Source organism: Cyprinodon variegatus, unplaced genomic scaffold (assembly GCF_000732505.1).
Source record: "Cyprinodon variegatus isolate N-32 unplaced genomic scaffold, C_variegatus-1.0 Scaffold268, whole genome shotgun sequence".
Lineage (NCBI taxonomy): Eukaryota > Metazoa > Chordata > Actinopteri > Cyprinodontiformes > Cyprinodontidae > Cyprinodon > Cyprinodon variegatus.
The window spans coordinates 292,986-317,141 of record NW_015150721.1 but is presented as its reverse complement, the minus strand read 5'-3'; the positions used below and the strand labels follow the sequence as shown (position 1 = coordinate 317,141).

Genomic DNA, 24,156 nt, shown 5'->3' with positions numbered 1-24,156 from the left:
GTCAGGCTAGCATTTCACCTCATGTTATTAATAGTCTCTATGTAATAATAAATTGTGACTTTTTTTCATTTAATGGGGGAATAATAGGGCTGCTCATTGGCGCAGTGGGTAGCACTGCTGCTGTAACAGCTGTAATTGTGTACTGTCCCTTTAAGATAGTGTGGTATTGCTATGCACCACTGCTTCTCTGTAGAGAGCAGGAAAGCTAATGCAGAGGGATACACGTACTCAGACGGACGTATTATTTTCATCTTATTCTTCTTTGTAATGTTAGGGGTTGCCTGGACTCTGCTCATTTGTCATGTGTGATAATATAGCAGTCGTTCAACCGGGCCTTGTGAAGAGCGGGTTCTATTAAAGTACGACACTGAGGAACTCCCAGTACCAGTGTGGCCGTGAGTTTTTGACCGCCCTCTCCTGCCTTAAACGCAACCCTAAGCGTTACACTGCCTTGTAGCAAGAAGGTTCTGGTTTCGATTCCCGGGGTCTTTCTGCATGGAGGTTGCATGTTCTCCCTGAGCATCTGTGGGTTCTCTCCGGGTACTCCGGCTTCCTCCCACAGTCCAAAAACATGATTGTTAGGTTAATTGGCTTCTCTAAAAGTCCCCTTAGGTGTGAGTGTATGCGTGAACGGTTGTTTGTCCTGTTTGTCTCTATGTTGCCCTGCAATGGACTGGCGACCTGTCCAGGATATACCCCACCTCTCGCCCATTGACAGCTGGAGACCAGCACCCCTCACGACCCCACAGCGTGTATGAAAATGGATGGATGGGGGAATTATAATGCAGACTGTCAGATAAACACAAATCAAATGAACATTTTGCCAAATAAAACAACAAAATAAATGCCATCAGAGCCAGCGGTCCTTCACACAAGGCTATGTCAAGAGAGGACCGCTGCAGACGGGCTGCGGTTAGCCCTGGCTGCCGTTACCCTCGTTGGTCCGCTGGTTACCGCGGTCCTCACAACTTCGGAAATCTATTTTTAATTACGCATTAAATCAGTAAATGGACCATGTAGTGACACTCTAAAGTAGGTTCTGGTGGAGGTTCTGGTGCCTATCTGCTTTTGAATCCCCCCCCTCAGTATACATTGGTTATTGCCTGGCCACCCTTATAAAAATGTTCTGGCTACGCCTCTGGTCAGACCCTTGCAGAGGGGAGCTGACACCGACTTGCAAAATGGTCAATTTAAACATTTGCAGAAGCCTCTTAAAAAACAAAACAAGAAGACGAAAAGCAGATGGAATGATGATGCAATCTGTTGAAATAGCTACTAATAAGTTATTTAGCATAAATCCAAGTCAGAACATTATTAAGGACACTTTACTGTTGGGATTTCTTTCCGTTAAGACATCCTTGCTGCAACAGAAATCAGAGCTAGGTGATATAGAATGTACTTCCTCTGCAGGAACTTTTAAAAACAAAAATTGGTATGAGAGTCTAGCAGATCAGCCGGATTTCATAAATATCACAGAGAGTAAAGCGACTTGTGAGGTTTCAAAAATGACAAACCAAAAAAACTAAATTCTGAATGGTGTAAAGATGTTTCAATGTCTTATTTCCCTTCTTATGGATCTATTCGGTTTCTTATTCAATTTTAATGAAATTATTCAGATATAAAACAAATCTTGGTTCCAAACAACCTGATTAAACGGGAACTGCAGTCTTAAAAATAATTTCAGATTCAGAATTTTATGTATTTGGCACATTTCTTGCAAACACATGATAATGTGACTTTGATTGTTCTAAAAGCTACTCTCAATGGACAGACATTTTGAGTATAAATATCTAAAGTTTGGGGTAAAATCAATTGCAATTCCAATTGCAATTAATTAGGGGTGTGACAAAAAATTGATTTGGCAATATATTGTGATTTTTAGCTGTCTGATGTTATATCGATCTTTCAGTTATAGATCTTAAAAAAAACATTCTTACCTACAAAAATGAGCAAAAATTGGCTACCTCTGGAGCCCTTTTGTTTTGCGGCACCATTTCTGTAGTTTAGGCAGTCACAGTGGAAGATGTGGACTGACTCAAACCCCAAAAAGCATGGATACCAAATAAATAAATGATCAATATCGTCTGATTAACATTTACAGCACTTGCTCTATTATCTATACATTTAATATTGATAGCCAGATAAAATATTGAAACATATGGTGATATTGCAATATTATAAAAATGATATACATATTTTTTTTACACCATCAGACACGATTAGAAACACCTTAAAGGAGCAAGTTAAGAGGTTAAGTATCGTCTCTCCCATATATGCTTGGCTCCATTAGTTACGGTAGTTTGTCTGAGGGATTTTGGCACCTCTATTGATGCATTAGTGAGAGTTAATGGGTGACTCTTTTTGATGGATGGATTACAAAACACCAGCAACAAGTGCACCTCAGACCGATAAGTAGGAGTCTGATCAGCGACTTGGGCATTGTTTTTTTATGGACAAAGCTAAATCAGATCTGTCCTGGAAATGAAAAGTGACCGGCCATTGGTCCCATTTTCACTGAGGTAAGAGGCTGAGACAAAATCCTAAATAACTCTTACTTCAGGAGATGTTACGCCTATAAAAACATAAACCTGAGCAGTAGCAGTGACAGACTGCTGAGCTTTTTCTCATTGCCAAAAAGTCTTTGTTTTCTTCGCCTATGAAGTAGGCGAAGAAAATAAAAAAAATTGGAAAAAGCAACTCATATTTGATGTCCTTCAAACTATTATCAAGAATACATTTTTAAGGCTTTGGGATTTCAGCGAACCGCCGAATGATCCATAAAGAACCAGCAGGCATCATTTACCTCAGTTAAGGTCAGAGTTCACAATTCAAGCAAATGAAAAAGGAAAAATGTAGCCCATGAGAGTGCACTCGAAAAACAATCTAGAAATAGGTAAAGATTTCTTAAATTAAGTGTATTCACCCTTAATTTGAGTAGGTAGATGAAATAGTTCGCAGATGCAATGAGTATTTTTACTCTTAAAATAAGATAGTTAGATAATTGGCACTTGAAATAAGACAATTCAATTGTGTTTTCTTATTTTAAGTGTAAATTGTCTTGTTCCATTGGCAAACCTCCTCAATCCAAGAACAAATACACTTATTTTAAGAAAAAATTACTTTTTTCAAGCTTTTAACACTTTAAAACAAAACAAAAAACCACAACAATCCAACTTTAGCACCTCCAGGAGCTTACTGGTTAAATATCAGCAGTCAAAGACGATGGTGGTGGTGTGTTTTCATTACTAGGGAGATTAACAAAAATCTGAAACTGCATTTTCAACCAGTGAATCCAGATTTCCCTTCAATTAGTTTAAAGTTTTATCTTTGTTTAATTTGAAAACTGGCTTGACGATTTGAAAATAAGAAGTATGACCCCCAAAAGGAATCTGTAAATGGGAAAAGGTTTAACAACCCTTTTCTAAAATGAGTTGGATTAATTTTACAGAACGGTCTGACAAGCAGCTTTAAAATCTCCTAATTGAACAAAAAAAAGATCCTTTCTGCTTGTGACAGATAAAGACACCAAAGCTCGAAAGGTCAAAGGTGAAAATGGGAGCGTGTGCATCTGAGTGACGATGTGTTTATTTATAAAGACCTTTGTGAACTCCCTAAACCTAAAGCTAGTGCGGGTGGAGATCATCACAACATTGAACCTACTTAGGAGCAATGAGATTATAGGAGTTTAACCCAGTTTTTTTTTTTCCATCCTCATCACAGCAAACAGGACATCTAAAGAACCAACATACCTGCAAATTTGAGCAGAGCACTGACTGATGCTCAAGGAGAGAGGAGAGGATGAGTCACTCTGCTTAACCTCAGTGCAGTGTCCGGCACCATCCCCCTAATTACAGCGTGGAGGTTTGCCCCGGCTGTAACATATGGCTGCGTGTGTTACGAGGTCAGCAGCTCCAGCCTGAGGTTGGGGGGGGGGGTTGGTGGAGTGTGTCTTTAGGAGATAAGAAAATAAAAAACAGAGGCCAGAGATGATAGTTAAACCGTTTCTCACAAACAAGCGCACCTCTAAGTTAGTCCCCCTACTAATTATTAAGTGTTTAGTGTTTAATTAAGTGTTAAAACACTTAATTACCAGTAAGTGTTTTAACCTGAGATTTAAAATAAAAAACAATAAAAAGTTTTTGCAACCTGTAACAAATTTTTTTCCTGTATAAATTGTTATCTGACTCACCTCCTACTTAGGAAATTCAAACCAATATTACTCAGGTTCTGACTGGTTCACATATCTGATTTTAATCTGATCACTTCCAGATAAACACACTAGAAAAAAATCTGCTTTCAAACTTCCAGGATCTGGACCTAAAAAAATGAAATAAAAATCCTTGTTTACAAGAAGTTTCCACAACAACATTCAATATTACAGTGACACCATGTGGACATAAGCTCCTCTAAATAAACAGGAGCACATGCTTGTTAAGAAGCATGTAAATGTCAATATCATTGGTCTGTTAAAAAGAGAAGCTCATTATATCATTATACAAGTATTTAAATCTAATAATTTTGATGGTTAAGGTTTACTGCTAATTAAAGCTATCTTCTCTTTTCCAGAAACTCAATTTATTGCGTAAAATCAGGTTTAAAATATGTCTGCCGGTGTAAAAGTACCAAATGATTTACATTTTTTGTAACTTGGCTGGGGATTGTTCTTACTTAGGATTTGGTCGGCGTTGCTTTAAAGTCCTTCTGGAAAAAAAGGAAATAAGCACCTTTGTAAATTAAAAGTGGAAGTGCTCTAAGATGCTCTGATTCCAAACACTGACTTAAGATCTAGTGAAACACAGCAGACCAGATGCAGCTGGGCCCTCAAATAGAATCTCACATCATTCACATCATTAAGCTCCTCCTCCGCTCTCTGGGAAACTGTTTTCTTAAATATTTGAATTTTATTGATATCACATTGGAGAAATTCACTCTTTGCATTGAACTTATCCTCTTGGGGAGCAGTGTGGGGTCGAAGCGTGCAGGCTGTGGGGATTGAACCGGGTACCTTGCACCCTTCTCAGAGCATAAGCAAACTGATCTAACCCTAAGGCCAACACTCCCCTGCCATTGATTTTTTTCCAGATCAATATTTATTATAATAGTTATAAACTGGATACACACTGATTGTGACTCGCAGTCTATGCATGCAGATCTAACCCAAACTTGCTTTACAATCATCTCAAGGTTACAGTTAAGCCTGTTGCTTATGCATTTTTTCCTTCCACTAAACATTCCATCAATTCCTGTGAATGCAGCACTCTGAGGACACCAGCTCTGTCAGCCATAACCGCCTGACGACTATCAAATCTGCATTCTTCTCCTCCTGAGTAAGCCGAAACAATATTTCTATGTTCATTTTATTGGTCTTGTGGTAAATGTCAAAATTTCCAAGAAGAAATTTTTTTCTTTTTATGATGTAAACCAGGGCTGCCAACTTTTCATCAAACCTTGGGGTGAGAGTTTGAAATAGTTTGGACAGGAAACCCTGTCAGGGTTAGATGAGGATGGGTGCAGCTATAGGTTGGAGGTTTGCAGAGGATTTAACTGGAACAAAGCGGCAAAATGTGAAATTTTTATAGCACAGTAAATGTTACTGAGTAACAATAAGTGGTCTGTAGTTATGTGGAACATTTTTCTCACAATATACATTATTTTCTACATTCTGCTGATTTTTAGAGAATTGAAGTAAAGCAGAATGGGCCCTACTAAAAAAATACGTGCATCTTAAATATACTTTAGACTAAGAATTTCACAACTTTGTTCATTAATTATTCTCTGCAGTTTAAGTAAATTAAACAATGGGGAACTAATAAGTTATTACTGGATTACTGGCACTGATACAGGAACCAGTGCAATCGAACTCTATGCAAACTGCACTGTGTGTGAATATTTGGTACTAGGCTAGGGATTAAAAAGCTTCATTTATTATGTTATTAGTTTTTCTTACAATTGACAAAACGGCTAAACGATTTAGACCTTCTAGGAGGCTGTAGATTTTATAAAAACTCACCATGACAGGAGATAGCTCTTCTCTTGATGTTTCATTTGGAAGGTGTGATGGAAGTTAAGTTCTTAAACATATTCAATGGACCAAAATAAAGATGAATGAATGAGATAAGTAATAGTAAAAGAAGAACATCCCTGTGGTTTCTCCTCTATGAATCCTGTATAACTGAGTTGTTCTGCACATCCTCTCTGGATGTGGTTGTTCTTTTTTTGGGTGGCTGATCTTTTGAAAAATAAAATGCAATGGTTCTTTTTCTTTTTGTGGAGCTTCTATGGGTTTGAGAGACAAACCTGAAAGCTTTAAGAATTAAAATATTTGTGTTGGTTTAATTACTACTAAATTCCAATGTGGGATTATTAAACTAGACCGAGGAATAATCATTTAACTTGTGAGCAAAACATGGGACTAAAACTGGGACTAAAAAAAAGCGCCAGGTAAAGAGAAAACAAACTATTGGATGTGATCCTACTCAGTCTCCACATTGGTCATTTAGGCTAACTGCTGTTTGTACATTTTTTATTCATATTTACTCAAATACAAGATTGCTTAAAATCTTCAATAATTTACAAAGATAATTATTCTGTTAGCACTAAGGTAGTATTAAAACACGGACTGGATTTGATCATAAATAAGTGGAACGGAGTTGAGTGTTAATGACTCATTTTTTAGTGCGAGAAATTGACATTGAGATGGGCGAGTCCCACTCCTAATGAGAGTTGACAGCCTTCAAAATCAACAATTAAAAAGTTCAGTGTAAATCACTGTAAAATAAATTTGCATACATTTTCCTTTACAAATGAATAATAAAACTAACTACTTGAAGATATTCCTGTTAGTTGAGATGTTTGCCCTGAAAGATAAGGCATAGGTTGACCGTTTAAAGCCCAAATCATCGCATATTTCAAGGAAAAGCATCGCCTTTCTTCTGTTAAACATATGCACGAGGTTTGGTTCATTTGTTTTATCCTCCATTTGTCCAACAGGGCTGAAAACACAGCCGTAGTTCTCCACCTTTAGGTGAAAAACGCAAACATCGATATTCTTTGAAACATCTAAACTCTGCAGAAAATACAGCATGGATTAATTCTAAATCCACAAAACACACAATATGAAGACACTTGAATTGAAGACTTTTTTTTTTTTTATAAATTCAAAAACTTTTCATATCAAATGCTCAAATGACACTGAAAGTATACTAAGTAATTTGAACAGGACAAATTCACCCATTAAACACATGTAAACATAAAACAATATCACTTAATTCTTTCATGTTGTGCAGCCTGTTATTTAAAGTTATAAATAACTGTACAATAACTTTTCTTTCCTCCAACAGTTCAGCATGGCTTCTGTGTTTAGTATTTACAGACTCTAGGAACATGATTAACTATTTTGGGACAGGATGTGAATAAAATTATATATATATAAAAAAAAGATTTTTATCAGCACACAGCAGCATTTTTACTTCTGCCTATTTAAAAATAGGGTAATAAAAAAACAGAACTAGGTCTGAGAAAACCTGAATACTCATGTTGGTTTATACAATTATATACAAAGAAGGTGTGAAGGTAAAATGTCAAACTGTTATATTTACAAGAGGAATATTTATAGACTGGTACTAAAAACAACAATAAAGTAATGACCTTAATGATTCAGGCACTCAGGAGGGTCAAACTCCAGACGGGAATTTAAAACGGGCAATTATTTTATACTTTTAAACGGCAACGATGGACATTTCAGTGACATGTGTATCCCCCAAAACAAAATTATTACACTTTCCCAGTTTAAACTGTTTAGTAGAAACAAATTTTACCTAAAACAAAATGGTAATCAATATTTAAGTGGAGCACAGCTATGGAATTATTTAATGAACACAAAAATGGTTGATTATTCATAAACTGTATATAAATACAGACATTTTTTTAATGAAGTGTTTGCAGGATAAATAACTTGGTAGTTATTTAGAACTTAAAATATGGATAAAATGCAGACAAAAAGATCAAATAATCCCAATTTCAAGTTTTTGCCAACAGAATAAATATTTCACCTTTGTCCTAAAATGATAAATCTCACCATTGGTATGGAGTGAATTTTGTTCCTTTTTTTTGTTGCAAGATTGTTTTTTAACAAATGACTTGTTTTTTTTCCGTCTAATTTCTCTTTCAGACTTGAGCTTTATTAACTGCATTCTTTTCTAATAGCATTTTACAGATCTGTCTCTTCACTTAATGGGGCAGGCCTTCCTCTGGAGTGAGGGGCTAAGTCACATTTTTATTCAGCATGAAGTTTGCACCATTTTTATTGGTCTGTGTGCAAATCAAGAGCGAGCATTGGTACTGGGCTTAAAGTGTGATTGTGATTGGAATTTTAAAAGAATGCAATTCGTAAAACTCCACACGAAAAAGAGAAGCTAGGAGGAAAAATAATAAAAGATATAAGATCAGTTAAAATTATTTTTTTGGAAAAAAACAAAACAAAAAACAAAACATACAGTTTGAAAAAATGAAATTTGAAAGAAAAAGTCTGAGAAAACAGCAAAACATTTCTAAAAAAACAAGTTTTTGATTTAGATGTTTTCCCCAGTTGCATTTCTGGTTTGCATTTTGTTTTTTTATTTCCATTTTCTTCGCAACAACAGAAGATCTTTCACTTCATATCACAGGAGGGCTGGAATGTCTGCCAGGCTGAGTTTTAATTTTAGACCAAGTGACTTGAGTCACTGTAAATGCACCACTTCAGTGATCAACAGGAGTCTATCCAGAGTGGAGAGTATGGTAACTGTTCTTATAATTCTGTAAATTACAAATCAATAAAACAATAAGCAATGAGTGAGGTGGACCAAAGCTCAGACGCCTCAAGTTAAGTCCATGTTCACTGTTTGTCTGAAGAGAAGTCCAAGAGTGAAGAAGTTGATCCAGTCCAACACACCAGCTCTGCTGTCCAGGTTGGAGGATCCAGCAGATTTTTACCACTTCCCCCTTTTGCTCCAGTCCTTCGGAGTGAAGTGAAGACATTTAGGATCTATGCGCAGGTGCCTCTTCTGCATGGCTTTCTCATGTCCATCCACAATGTCCTCAGAAAGAGTGAGGATGTACTGACCCTGGAGAGGAGAACACAGTTATTCTACCTGTTTACATAACAGTGCATTTATACAGCATAGCCCTGCGATACATTAAGCCATTGGCCTTCATTTTCCATTTCTATTTAAGAGGAACAGAAACTTCCAACACAAGGTGTGAACTACATTGGTTTCACCTGACAATTTTAGAATGAATCCTGTAGGTTGCATTTGTGTTCTGTCTCCATGACTCAGATCTTTCTTCCCTGCAATCTGATAGAAGTTTTCTACCAATCCTTTAAACAGCTTTTACCCTCCAAGAAACAGAGTCTTTTGCTTGCTCTTCTGTCCAGCTTGGACAACAGCTATTTAAGAGCAGAAATGTTGCTCTCTTGTCACAAAATCTCTATTGGATTGAGGTCTTGATTTTGACTAGGCCATATGAATATGCTTTGATCTCTTCCAGTGCAGCTCAGGCCACAGTGGTGTCAGGTGCAGGGGTTTGCCCCTCAATCAGAGGATTGTCGGTTTAAGCTTTCAGTGTTGTTGTGTCCTTGGGCAAGACACTGCACTGCCTACTGATGGTGGTCAGAGGGCCCGGTGGCTCCAGTGTGCGGCAGCCTCGCCTCTGTCAGTGAGCCCCACGGCAGCTGTGGCTACAAAGTAGTTTGCCACCATCAGTGGCTGCGTGAATGACTGAATGTAGTGTAATATAAGTACAGGCCATTTACCATTCATGCACTTTGCCCTGTTGGAAGGTCCTTGTAGGTTTTCTTAAAGACACTATCTAGTTTTCTCCCTCTTGTCACCCACAGCCATTTTTAAATATTTCTGTTTGGGGATGCATCTAAATAAATAATCTCGGCCAAAACAAAAAAAAATTTAAAACTATGGCTAAAACCTAAAGAAGTTATGTTAAATATTAAAATCCTAGCATAAGGCGAGTGTTGGCCTTGTGGGTTAGAGCAGTGCTCCTGTGCTCTGAGAAGGTTGCAAGTACCCTGTTCGGCCCCAGAGCCTCCACTCTCGGTTCCTATGCAAAACCCTTATCCCCACTGCTCCCCAAGGAGATGGGTTAAAATCCAGAGAAGGAATTTCCCCATTGTGGGACAAGAAAGAGATTTACATTACATTTTTGGCTACAATGTTTACTAACTCTATTAAAAAAATCATTATTTTTTAACTATTAAATAACAAAATATTTATTTACCACTGACATTTTTTGGCCCTTTACCTCAGTAGAACTAGGAAATGTTCTTGCCTTTTTCAAAAATGTTTCCGTGTTGCATTCTTCATGGCCTTTTAATGCCACAGACCGGAGCTCGTAGTGAGACCAAAGTGGAGCGTTTAAACTCGCTGCTTTTCTCTCAAAACCTGTCTGCCGGGCACTGAACTCTGATAAACTCTGCTCTGCTACCCACGCTCTCTTGAGTCAGTCCTTTTCTTTAGGTACTCAACAAGGTTTCTGAATACTGGCTGTACCGTTTACTTGTGATCCCTTTTCCCCTCTGCGGAATGCGCCACTTGTCGATTCATCACAAGTTTCGACCGTCTTGTTTTGGTGTTAAATTTATCGGCTAAAAAACGGAATAGTTTTCGGCTGAACATTTTTAGCGGCCCAATCTTCAGTGCAACCAGCTTCTGTAATTTCAACAAAACATCCTCACCACTGACATTTGTATTTCAGCATCTCTCCTGTGGCAGTCATGAATGATGCTACAGCCAACCTCCTCCTCTTTTATATATCAGTGAGTTACATTGGTGGAAAGGCTGCCGCCAAATGTTCAGTTGTTGAGCTAACATTGGCCGATTGACTACAAAAAGAGTAGCACACAGGCTAAGCTGATCTACGGTAGTTAAAAACATCCCATCAGGCTCTAAATCTGAGTGTAGTGATGGACTCAGACCTGAACCTTCCAGAGGCTCATAAAGACAGGAACAAAGTCGGCCTATCACCTGAAGAACATCTCCGGGATTAAAGGACTAATGTCTCAGCTGGACCTTGAAAAACTAATGTCTGTGTATTCACCTTTAGTAGAATTGATCAGAGATTTTACTGCTTTAATACATTTTTTTGAGTACAAAACAGCTTGGGGGTGCTAATACAAAAAAACAAAACAATTGTTCATACAAGAGATATACAGTAAAGATGTTGGTTTAGTTAGGATTTCATAGAAGCCAATGAGACGATTTGTAAACAACAGTAAACTAGCACCATTTGTGATTCATTAGATTTATGATAAGTTCTGAACTCTTACCTTGTAATAGTTGATTAGATTGAGGTACTGGAGTGTAGAAATGACGTCTTCCTTCTTTATACTCGTTATTTCACTGATCTCACTGTTTTCAGAAAACATTAATAAAGAAGAAAAGTTTAGATTGCTTTTCTGAATAAAACTCATCTAACAATGTAAAAAAATAAAATAAAATAATAATAAACAGCTTTGTACTTTATAGTTATCTGAGGCCTTTCTCCATTTTCAGGTTTAAGGTCCATGAGAATTTCTAGGATTGTTTGGGACCAGTAGGAGCGATAAGACAAGAGACCAAGATCAGAAAGCGGCTTCTCTGGTGTTCCCGTTTTCCCCTCCACCTTTGACAACTCGTAACCTGGTAAAACCGGGAAAAAAATAAGGATTTATAACATAGAAGCAAAAGTAAGTACACCGAAATGTTTTCCAATCACAGCAGCTTTGACTTACTGAACTCGATGAGCAGTTTTCCGTAGCCTCTGCGCTGATAGGGAGGCAACGTCAGGATGCAGGCGACATTATAATCTTCTGTTGACTCTTTCTCCTGAAAATTAGGACAAAATTAAAGCTCATCTTTAGCAACTGATAGTCTGATTAGGCACTTGTGTCAAATAAGTGACCAGATCAGGTCTGGTCAAAATAAACTGTCCTTCCATTATTTGTGTTGATTATTTTTTTTTCTATTAGATTGAAATAAAAAAACTTAAAAACTATTTCTTTAATTTCTTTTTGACACTGCAAAAGAAACTGTCCAACAGATTCAGTTCTAAAACAAAAAATAGTCACTAGTTCTTTGTTTCCCAATTCCTGATTTCAATGACAAAAAGACAAAAATGAAATTAACAAAGGGAATTAATGCATTAATTATGGGTTTTGTCCTCGTTATAAATGATGCGGCTGCAATTTCAAGGTGCCACCAAATAAGCTGATATTTCAGCGGGTTTCACCGTTTTAAAAACATTCTGTGACTAAGTTCACAAAAACATTTAAAGCTGCCATTGAAAGTAAAAACCTAATAAGCCAGATTAATAATGTGTAACACCCAGGTTTAATCCTCTGATTTGCTCTGTACGGAGAAAGGAGGGACGCTCAGCAGAACCTTCCGAGCTGATTGGACAAAGCGACATCTTGTTTGGTTTTAGCCAATAATGACAACAAATGACATGGCAGCCAAAACCATAAGAAACCGCAAAAGCTTTTGCGCTTTTCTTCTTTCATATAAACATGAATTCTGACAAACAGCAGCGATAGCAGCAGCTACACATACATCTTCCTGCACCGCCATGTTTGCTTAGGTTCGGCTGTGGGCTCAGTAGCTTTTGTTTTTATCACAGCTATATGTGGCGCCCTAAACCATAAATCTGTTTTGGGTTTGTAGCAGGACAAAATAGATTATAGTGTGTTTGTGAACACAGAAATAATGTGAGAGCTGTGATGCCACTTACCCGATCTCACCCATCAGCTCATTTTTGTTTGAGGAAACAGAAATTCATCCGGTACGCATTTAAATAAGCACCTATTTTCATCTTTAATTATAACAATATATTAAATTACATTGCATAGAATGTTAATAACCACTTAATAAATAAAAAAGTGCACGTTCTGTTATATCAATTGTCTGACAAGGTCATCATCAGACATGTACAGAGCAGTCTAGCAAAATATAATTGGAGCGTTTTTATCTGTATTTCAGTTGTCATTCTTTGGATCATGAACTATATAGTTTACTCAGCCAACGGTTGTATGTACCAGCAGATACTAAAATGCCAACATCTGCCAAATATCATTCCTCAGCAAAGTTATTAACTTAAACAAAATGCAGTTTGGTACCCTTTTTTTGTACGATGATGAAAAGAGCAGTTTAAAGGAGAAAATGTAAAAAGCCTCAAAATTGTCTAAGACAAGCCATGAAACAGTATTTAAAGATGTGTATCAGCATTCCTTAATAGGTTAAGGATAGAAATAAGTAATTTTAGTACCATAGTTAGATTATTTATGGAAACCCGGATGTGCTTCTGGGACAGATCGGTTAGTGACAGTGACAATGCTTCTGTCTTCTGTTTTGGTGTTCACTTACTGCTCTTGACCCATAAATATACTTGCAGGTCACCTTAGAACCCAAAACAATTTTTACGTTCACTATCCAGTTTCTCCATTTTCAATTTAGTTCAGAAAAGAGAATTGCTCTCCATTTTATTTCTTTTATCAAACTACTTTTTATAAAAAAAACACTAAAAAAAAAACAGGACTTCTCTTACCCCCTCTTTTGCAAGTTTAAAAGGTAATAAAAAGGCAAAGGAAATTCATCCAAACAGATGTCTTAATTTATCCCTCATAATTTGTATACCTTAGAGAAGTAACCGACTATATGGAAGCCCTTGGAATCATACTCCGTCATGACATAAAACAGGAAGGGGTCTGTGTCGTAATACAATGTTTTGTGGTCCAGGAAACATTTTGCCAGTAAACACAGGTTCTGGGAGTAGTTCTGAAAAAGTGGAAAAGATAAATTATGAAACAAACCTTAAAAAAAACAACAATAATAAAGTCAACAGAAGAGCAACAATATAACTCCGTTACTTTGTTTTTCCTGCCGTCAATCTCGAAGAATGAGATGGTGCCTTTGCGGTAGATCTCATTACCAGGAGGATGTCTTAAATTACATTTAGTCTGGAAAGAAGAAAAAAAGAATAACCTGAAATGTAGTTAAACTGGATTCAGACCGGTAGTAAGTCACAGAACCTGCAGTTTGGCTACAACTAATAAATAAAATAACAGCTTTGCAACATCCTTGGTTAAAAGCAGTTTTTGCCCCCCCTTAACCTGCACTAATTCTTGAAAAGCTAACAGTAATAAAAGTCAAAACTAAATCAGATTTGATGGAGAGAAATTTTCAAATTGTGGGAAACATTCTCCTTTAGATTGAAGTCTTGACCATAGCCGTTTTTCTCACAGATTGATTAGATGCTGTTGGTTTTCTTCCAGGGGTGTTCCCTGTTTAACTCGACCAAATCCAAGGGTAATCATCCACTGTATGTTTAATTCGGCCTAATTTATCTTGACTTAGTGAGCATCGTCCAATGGCAACACAATTTAGGACGTCCCAAAGAGATTCTTACCAAATGCCTCTGGAGACACTTGAGGCTTTTGAGGTATTTGAGGCAGAATTCACAGAGGTAGAGGATGGGTAATGTGGTAAGCTCTTGTGGGTAGGGGGAGAAGTACCAGGGCTTCAGTCTGTGCCGACCCAGCTCTATGCACTCGATGTTTTTCATCCGCGTGACGATGTCGTCGTGGCTCCGATCAGACACCAGACTGCCAGTCATCCGAGGAGCACTTGGGATGCCATCTGAACTATCCTGAGAATCCTGACAGGAAGAATTAAAAACAAAATTTAATAGAAGAAATTAACCTGCAGAGAGTACTTCGTAAAACTAAAAGATTCAATAAAAAAAAAAAAAATCAATTCTCAATCAAAAACCAGATTTGGATTATTAGTTTTCTTTTGATCAATATGAGCAATCACCATGATGTTTATTTTGTCAGAAGCACTAAACTAGGGTCAGAGGTAAGCTCCTCCTCCGTGTTATTGGACCCACTATGGCACAGCTCAATTTGGACACCGACACACAATCAACGGGCAATAATAGGAAATCCAACAGACCTCTGGTGGTGGTAGAAAGACACTGGCACTTTGAGGCTTGTTATACTGCAAAACCTTTATCATCTAGCAGAGAGAAACACAAAAACAGGGGCTTTTGGAAACTAATGAGGGGAATGAAATTATTCATTTCACACTGAAAACTTTAGTTATAGGGACACAGTGGGAGCATTCCTCAAAGACAAACACTTTCGATGTGAGCTCAGAGTTAGTCTGACTGGCTGGCTTGAATAACTGGAGATCTGAGACAATTGGTAAAGAAGGCTGAGAATGAAAAGGTTTATTTTATAATGAATGCATAGCCATTTCCTTTAATGCTGCTATCCAACAGAGCACCAAATACTGGGCAGCTGCTTAGATGGAAATGGCTTTTAGGTGGAAAACTTTGACTTCAATGATTCAACATGGTTTTGTTACCTTTTTTCCGGTCAATAATATATTATAAAAGTCAACAAACAAACTGTGTACTCTGATAAAGTAAGTTCAATTCCAAAAAATAAATTTAAAGCTCAAAGACATTAACTTTTCAGTACCAAGAAAATTTTTTATAAAAGCACAAATGATCATAGGTGCAGGTCAACACCTTTTAGATATAAAAGTTAATATTCGTTTGATCTTAGTTTATATTTTTATTAACCTTTGGGTAGGAGTCCATAAACATGAAATATTTTATTTTATAACCAGAATATCATAGATGAATAAAAAAAAGAGACTTAATACAGAAAAGTTAAACTTCTGTGTGCTGTGCATCATCTCCATAGTTTCTCACCACTTCCTGCACTGTCAAGGTTTAAGTGGATTTATATTTCCTAAAAGAGAGCAGCACTGATGATCTGACACTGTTTTTAAAGAGTCTGGTATTTAACAGCCTATGTGTGAAGATTCTCAGTCATCCAGGTCAAGGTTGAAAAGTTCAGTTTACGCAACTTTAAAAACACTAGAAAAGTGTCTGCATGAGAAGCATTTAAAGATGGATACATCTTTGGTCTTTTTAAGATGGCAGAAAGCCTGCAAGAGAGATGGAAAAGCTTTACTTCCAGAGGTAGATCTGATGGCGGCGACAAACAGCAGCTTGGCATTAAGAAGATATTAGCGCAGGGCTCTGTTATCCTCCAAACTGATGATTCCCGTGTGCATACTTTCCTTTATTTCTTACTCGGTTTTCCTTGTATTTTTAACTTATAACCTGGATACAACCCGCTGGCATGAAATCTAAATACTCTGATCAAATCTGAAGGGTGGGTAAAAATGTCTGAGCAAAGAAAAAGTTTATAGTATTAAACTTAAGTAAAAAAACAAAACAAAAAAAAAAACCTAAATCTCTTCTTTAATGACTTTAAGTAATTAAATTTTAAAACTGGAGGATCTTTATCTTGATTTCAGCAGCCAGACTGCTGTATCTCAAAGTGAGCAAGGTGAACGTGGTCTGTAAGGCGAGCTCTGCTGGTGTGGAAACTTTGAAACCATTAATCAAAGCAGATTTTTTTCCTAAGGAAAGAAGAGTTACGTTTTGTTCACCGAAGTTGCTGAGGGGAAAATAGATGCATCTAAACTTTACTGGATTTAAGGTAGAGATGCACCTTTGTCTGCTTAGGACAATATTAACAAAACTCCTTATGACTAACTTCAGCACCAGTGAGTGTTGGGGTGGACAGAGGACAGTTTCAGCGAGTCTTTTTCTGCAGTATCAACACCATCTTGATGACATTGATACTGAGATTTGCTCAGTTGGGTTAAACCAAAATTAACTTCTCCCAGCTTTGCTCTGAATGCTCCTTTAAATATAATGTAAATCACTTAAACAGTCACATTCAGTGTAAACCACACCATCAGAACTTTAGATATAGTTTTTCAGTTCATGAAGCTGGAAACTAATTTAATGTAAATTCAGCAAGAAGGAAATTAAGAAAAAAAACATGAAATACAACATTGTGAAGGATTAGGAATCCCATTTCTTTGTATCTTTTATTCTCTTCTTCTCTCAGAGATGATGAGGAAGAGTCCTGACAGCTCTTCCTATATTTAACATCTTTATGCTTTGTTTACAGACTTGGCAGTTTTTAAACTAGATGATTAAATCAGGATTCAAACCTTGGTTCCTTGATATTTCTGTCTTCAACCAAAGCTGATTTGAACTTTCAGACCTTTTTACTGAAGATCTGGGTACAAGTAAATTTAGATTTAAACGTGTCAATAAAGTGTAACTGTAAACTGTTCATACATGTTTATTATAACAGATCAATTAATATAAATCCTATTTTGATACAAATATATCAACAAAAAATAAAAAAATTTCTCCTTTTATGTAAATCTTAGCAAAACCAGCCACAAACATACTTTTAGAAAGACAAAGCAGGAAATCTGGGAGGAAAATATTTTTTCTGAAAAAACTTATTCAGTACTTATATTTCAATTTATATTACCAGCATAGCATATTTATGGCTTTTACTAAAAATAAAAGTGTAGCTGCTCTTGTTTTTACATTATTCCACAAATCAGTCCCATCAACACAAACAGCCTTCCATTAAAATTATTTCGGAATTTGATCTGATTCTTTACAATTTTGAGCACTTCAAAACTATAAATGCTTTTTTAAATTTTTTATTAAATCGTCAACTGGTTCATAAAGTTTCACCATATCTAGGCTTAGACTTGGACCTGAACTGGTTCTTACTAATGAATCTTTTAGTATTTGCAAAATAAAAATGTCCTCTGTGAAGGTTTTCAGAGCATTCCTCCAGACTTCCAAACATGCACATTTTTTTAGTTTACATTATTTATATCCGTAAATAAAATAAGGAAATAAAAACATTATGATAAAGTGACACTAGAAACCAAATCAATAGGCTGAGTGAAGTGAGGAGGAATTTCCCCCACATACCTCATCGGTGCCGCCGCAGTTGGCTTTTCTCTTCCTTCCAGGCTGAGCAGGAATAAGGCGCCGAGCAGTGCCATTCTATCCAAAGAAGGAGAGAAATATAATATATATCCTGCCCATTTAATAAAAAGATCACAGCAATATCAACGGAGGGATTCCTACGGTTGTGAGCGAGGAGAGCTGTTCGTGATCCTCCCTGGCCTTGAAGGTGGGGGTCTCCCTGACGGCAGGAAAAACCGCCGCCTGAGAAGCTTCAGTTGAACTCGGCAGAGAGGGTACTGGGGGGGCGGGGGGCACCTGCGGCACCAAGGGGACGCTCTCGACCTTTCGCTTCTGTAGCAGACAGACACAATTAGACATTTCGCTTTAAACAAAGTAGGAGGCTACAAATTTATACACTGGATTAAACCAGTTAATTCAAAAAATACATTAATCATCCTACATTTGAAACTAAAGGTACACATAGAATACAACAAATACACCTCATAAATCCTTAATGTTTCCTCTATTACATGAAGCCCAATATATTTGCTAAATGACAGAATTTTTTTTTTTAAAGCTACTTTGTTAAGTTACTTTCTCCAACATTCAGAAACCCTGATGCTGCTAAGAAGTGTTGGTTTTCGGTCCTTTTCTCCTGACAGAATTTTTCTTCCCTTGGCACACACCTTTTCACCCTTCCTGAAATTTATCACAGATTTTTCACATCCAAAAAAGAAAAATGTACATAATTTTGTTCCTGCGCCACCGTTTTTGGGAGGTTCTTGCAACATTTCCGAGACCAGCTGTGTGATTGGTCTGGGTTTGGATGGGTGATGACATTCCCCTTGGATTTCAGATTGGCATCACCCACCCCAGACTGATTAACATTAATTTATGTAGTTTAGGTTAAAGTAAAATATTAAATACTACTTTATTTAATAGAGTTCAGTGTTACTTTACTGTTTTAATCATTTCTTTTTCCTACAGGTGTAATGTATTACAAAACACGCATAACAGCCGATGGCGTCATCTAGGTGAATAACAACTTTTCCTTGCTGGGGAGGCCGAAAACTGTGACCCTCCAGTTGGTGTTCCATGTGAAACCATTTAAAAGGAAAAGTCCGGTCATATAAAGTACTTTAAATATTAAATTATTACATATTGTTCAATAAATGATAAGTGTTTTTAATTAAGAGTAATTTCATTTAATGTGCTTTATTGGAAACATCCATCTTTGTCAAAGAACACTACTGCCACCTACTGGTTTGTGACGTCATGGTGCGGTATCCACTGTTGGGCAAGTCCCAGTGCTATATCTGGTGTTTGTCACAACGCGCAATTATCCAGATCATCTTGAAATCTTCAAAATATTGGCTACATCTGACCTGTTTTTACTCTGGCCAGAAGTTCGATGGCAAATCCTCCCTCTTATTGGCAATAACCTGTCCTTAGAGGATCATGAATCGGAAATGGGAAATAACCGATTCTTTTTCAGTTTTACCCGAACATCCAACTGCCATGCAAGTCGGCATTGTCTGTTTAACTGTAACTTTCACAAATTTCAGTGGTGAAGTCCTCTCGAAATCTTAATTAACTGTTTTTGGTTGCAGATGTGTCTAGTGGCTCACATTGATTTAGCTCGTAAACAATGGAGAACGGCCCTACGCTTACCGCATCGTGACGTCACTGCCGGAGGATGTCAGGAGTGAGGTGTTACTATATTTGGGCCAAAAATGGCCGGTCCCAGACTCAGTGATTGTGACGAAAATTATTATTATTTTTTTTTTTACTTATTAACTTTAAATTCAATAAATTACCCGAAACTTTATTAGTTTTAGGTATAAATAATGATCCATTGATCATTCCTTGCTGACTGAACTTCTCCTTTAACCAACGGCTTTTCATAGAAAACTTTTTCTCTGTTGGATATAAACCATAAATAATAAATGTTGTGTTTGCCTCATCAGCAATGTTGGTTAACTCTCAACCAGCGTGGTAAAAAATATCAATACTCTGGGGGCGTTTTTCGGCCTCGCATTGGTTAGCGCACACAACCTATATATGGAGGCCTTAGTGCTCGATGCGGTTGACCCGGGTTCAAACCCGACCTGTGGTCTTTTGCTGCATGTCTCTCCCCCTGTCAGCCTACTTTAAAAGAATAAATAAAAAAATCAATTCTCTGATGGTATTGATACTTAAAGGCTGGATCTGGATACAATACTACTTCAGTATGGCGTCGATAATGATGACAAGTGTAATTTTTTGTAACTGTTAATATTAGTTTTTTGGTATATTTGCTCCTTAATAGAGTCCCTCAGACAACCTTAAAATATTGTCAAATTTGGTCATATTTGTGCCAGTTATTGTGTATTAATTTGCACACTAAGCAGATTATCATCATGCTTCTGTTGAGAAATTAGGATCAATGTTGAAATGCAGAAATTTGTTGCCTTTCTCATAATTTTTCATCCCCAAGGTATTGACAGCAGTATTCAGTATAACATTTTTCCAGCAAAAAAAAGAGCTTGGATCAGTTAACTGTGCAAAGCTTTGTTCCTTATGATCATTAACATATCACGCTAGCACGGTTCCTCTCCTCCTGGTGACAATCTACAGTACCACTGTTTTGTAAAAGGGCAAACCAACATGGTGGCCCTGGTGTTACTAGAAGATTTTTCCTTAAATGTTATCCATTTTTCACACCTGTCCTCATATCTTCAACAGTTGTCCAAATTTGTCTCTTTAAGAGCTTTCTGAATGCTGTTTTGGTTCGATTCCTTAACCTAAATCTTTTTCAATCAGTGCTGAATGCTTTAAATGTAGCACAGATATCAAACTGCTGTGAGATCTCATTTAGCTCCTCATATCTAAGTGCTGCAGCCATATATCTGAGAATATGCACAGTGGCTCCCGATAAAGTTTTTGCTTCGTGTACTTAAAAAAAAAAACAAACAAAAAAAGCGTTTTGCTGTAAAGAACAGCTGCGCCTTAAACTGTGCATGTTGGATAGCAGAGCTGTTACAAACCGGTGAGTTTCATTGTTCTGGAATCCTAGATTGGTAAATAATTTGGGCGCCACATATTCTTCTTCCTGTTGGGATTGTTTATCCATCTGTAGTGGTTTTTGATGCGCTGAATAGAGAACTTTTTTAAAGGACACAGATAATTTATTAAACATATTCATCCAAATCCAACTCTTAAATATACTAATTTTTATTCTTAAACAGATTTGATTGCCATATATGAAACTGCCGTTGAAGAGTAGATAGATCACATGCCAGAATAGTTATATTTTGTTTTTCCCAATACATCCAGCCGGTTCAGGCTGATATGAAATTAAATAAAGATGGATGTGTTCCCTGTTCATTTTTCTGGTATCATTATATTTAATATGGCATGGCAAAAACTGTGCCCTATTTCTTCCATATGCTGTGAAGAAATTCCATTGGGTACTGATACACACATTCAAAACTAAATTATTGGTCTAATGGATTGATAGTTTATGTTGGATTTAATTTTATTCGAGAACGCATGAGCAGTGCGCCATTGCACAGCTTGGAGAGAACATTGGTTACAGCTACAATGATATTACGTTGTGAACCAGGGTTCCTACAGCATAAGGCAAGTCAAATTCAAGACTTTTTAAGACTTTTTAATGCCACTTGAAATAAAAATTTAAGACCAAATTCACAACAAACACAAGAAAAACCTGCTTGCGACAACTTAACCCAAAGGTTTATTTTAACATAAACCACTGCACTAATGTTTCAAATTTTGAAAAGCTTCCCATACAGGAAGAAAGCTAAAAACACACAAATGACAGATATATTTTAACAATTATTTAACTGAATTCACAAAATTTGTTTTAGCAGGGAACAAAACAAATCAGTTTTAAAGCTACAATATAACCAGTGCTAAGTCTTTTTTGCAGTTATTTTTCTTAGTGTCGTTTTCTTAGTATGTTTGATTTGGTGATAAGTGCAGAGACAAGGGTGGAACAAAACTGAGAAATACCGGCTGTTTCTCGGTAACTCGATTTTGACGCTTTGTGTTTCGTCCTTCGCATGTGCGACTCCACTGCCTTAATTCCCATCGTTCCGAGCTTGAATGACCTCTTGGACAAAATCCACTGTGCCCCATGTATGTTCCCTGGTTTTAGCCATGAAGAAAAACTCTTGGCTGAAGCCAGTTTTCGTTACATTTACACTTGCTCATATTTTCCAGACAAAAAGTTAATGGCGCATCTCCTAAAGGTCAATTTTAGTGTTTTATTTAGATTTAAAAAAATGTATCATAATAAAAAATAATCCTATTTATGATGTTTTAAAAAAATAAGACCTACAAAAGACTGATTTAAGACATTTTAATACCAATTAAGGCCTTAGTTTTATTTTGAAGAATTCAATGCCTTTTAAGACTTTTTAAGGACCCGCGGGAACCCTGGTGAACGGTCTCTTAGTTCTCAAAATCATCCGCCCTTTTTAAACGGCATGTGAAAAAAAGCATGATAAAAAAAAAATGTTCAACTATCTTTTGCAGCAGCGCTGTTCACTGAAATTAAAACCTTAAAACCAATTCCTGAAGGTTTGCTCCTTCAGGACCCGCCAACCTTTATAGTATGGTAAAGCCCTGACCCTGATTACAGGAATCATTTAAACAACAATGAAGCAAAACAGCTGCCCTTAAACCTGAATATGAAAACTAAAAGGGGAAGATTTCTAACATGCATAAATTATTGATGAGCTCCAGATGACAGCCTTATTATCTTCATATGTTGCAGGATTGTTCCTTATACCACACACGTACAAACAGAGAGAGAAACATTAACACCAGGGTGAAGAAGATCTCATTAATCGCTAGAATGGGTAAATTTTCACTTGTACCGGTGTGGGGAGGGTTTTGCCTCTGGATGGAGGTGTGGCAGTTTGTAGGTTGAGATCTAGACTCTTCCTCTGAACACAAAGGAAGACAAAAAAGGGCATTAAACTGGCATCCATGTTTACTCTCATCTCTGGACTCAGATTATTAGAGAAAACAACTATTTGTGCATTGAACATTGTGGTGACATTTTTTCAAACAGTCCTGCTTTGTTGGTGGACTCTGCAGTAGATTACCTGTTTCTTCTGTAAAGCGGGGTCAGTATCTGTATCTCTCCTCTCACTCACCTCACAGGGGAAAAGCAAACAGATGTTAAGGGCTTACACAGGCTGAAAAACTGCAGACTGAAAACTCATTACAGTAATTTTAAAAGAAACCAAGAAGACAAAAACATTAAAAATTAGGCATGAATTTCGTAATAATCTGTAAAGATGATTGGTTCAAATATGGAGTGGTCAAATTTGTTTGTGTTCCTTGATTAGTCAATAACTCAGAGTCAAAGAGAGGACCAAGAACTATACGTTAAAAAAGACTGATTAAACCTGGAAATACTTACCAATACTAGGAAAATCTCTAAACAGAAATAAATGTAATGCTTTCAAGCACAAGTAGTGTACGGCAATAAAACAGGAACCGGTGCTTTTATATTAAACATAACGATTTTTTTTACTAACACAAAAAGCGCTGTACCTATCGATTATTTACGTAATCGATTGATCTGTTGATAATTTTTCACTGTCCTTTTCATACAATTCGAATATAGAAAAAACAAACACCTTATTTTGTTTTTTAATCAATTTCAAATGGCAAAACGTAAAAAAAGAATTTATATACATGTAGTTTTTGTATTCATATTAGGGCTGAAACAATCAGATTAATCATGATTAATTGATTATTGACATAATTGTCAGCTAATTTAGTAATCCATTAGTCGTTACCTGGAGTATAGAGACTCTATATGCCTTTAGCTGACAGAGCGACCAACTTAGATCAACAAATATATCAAAATTGTAAAAAAAAAAAAAATGTAAACATTTTGCATTTAAGATAAAAAGACTTTTTGTCTGTGAATATGTTCTATCCAGAACTACTAAAGTGGAAAAGTTTTTTTCCACCTGGTTGAATTCCATAAAAAATATTTAAGGAACCTTTGGCTATTATTAATCGATTCATCTGAAAAAACACAACACAAAACAAAACAAAATCGACAGATTAATAATTTTACAAAATAATCGTTAGATGCAGCCCTAATCTACAAAGTTAAAAATTTAAGTTTTGGGAGAAAACGCCTTGTGTTCACCTTGTTAAAAGTGACACAAATTAATCCGATGAATTTCAGCTGCAGCACAGACAACCATTTGAATGAGACACAGTCAAAAGTCAAATGTAGTTATTTCTGCACCTGTTAGTCTAAACTGATAATATGAATATTCTGTAAAATAC

At 36.6% G+C, this 24,156-nt stretch overlaps 1 protein-coding gene across 1 annotated transcript in view; it reads right to left on the bottom strand.

The window, feature by feature from the left end:
- Window positions 1-7,929: 7,929 nt before the first annotated feature.
- The window catches only part of kat5 (K(lysine) acetyltransferase 5), a 20,910-nt gene continuing 4,683 nt past the window's right edge, over window positions 7,930-24,156 (bottom strand). The window contains exons 5-16 of the mRNA XM_015382873.1: window positions 22,950-23,000; window positions 22,719-22,787; window positions 18,016-18,186; window positions 17,857-17,931; window positions 14,979-15,041; window positions 14,434-14,682; window positions 13,895-13,984; window positions 13,662-13,802; window positions 11,765-11,858; window positions 11,513-11,672; window positions 11,321-11,402; window positions 7,930-9,104 (exon numbers count right to left, since the gene is read on the bottom strand). Coding sequence (XP_015238359.1) covers window positions 8,970-9,104; window positions 11,321-11,402; window positions 11,513-11,672; window positions 11,765-11,858; window positions 13,662-13,802; window positions 13,895-13,984; window positions 14,434-14,682; window positions 14,979-15,041; window positions 17,857-17,931; window positions 18,016-18,186; window positions 22,719-22,787; window positions 22,950-23,000 — 1,380 coding nt within the window. The 3' untranslated portion in view covers window positions 7,930-8,969. The remainder of the gene's footprint in view (window positions 9,105-11,320; window positions 11,403-11,512; window positions 11,673-11,764; window positions 11,859-13,661; window positions 13,803-13,894; window positions 13,985-14,433; window positions 14,683-14,978; window positions 15,042-17,856; window positions 17,932-18,015; window positions 18,187-22,718; window positions 22,788-22,949; window positions 23,001-24,156) is intronic.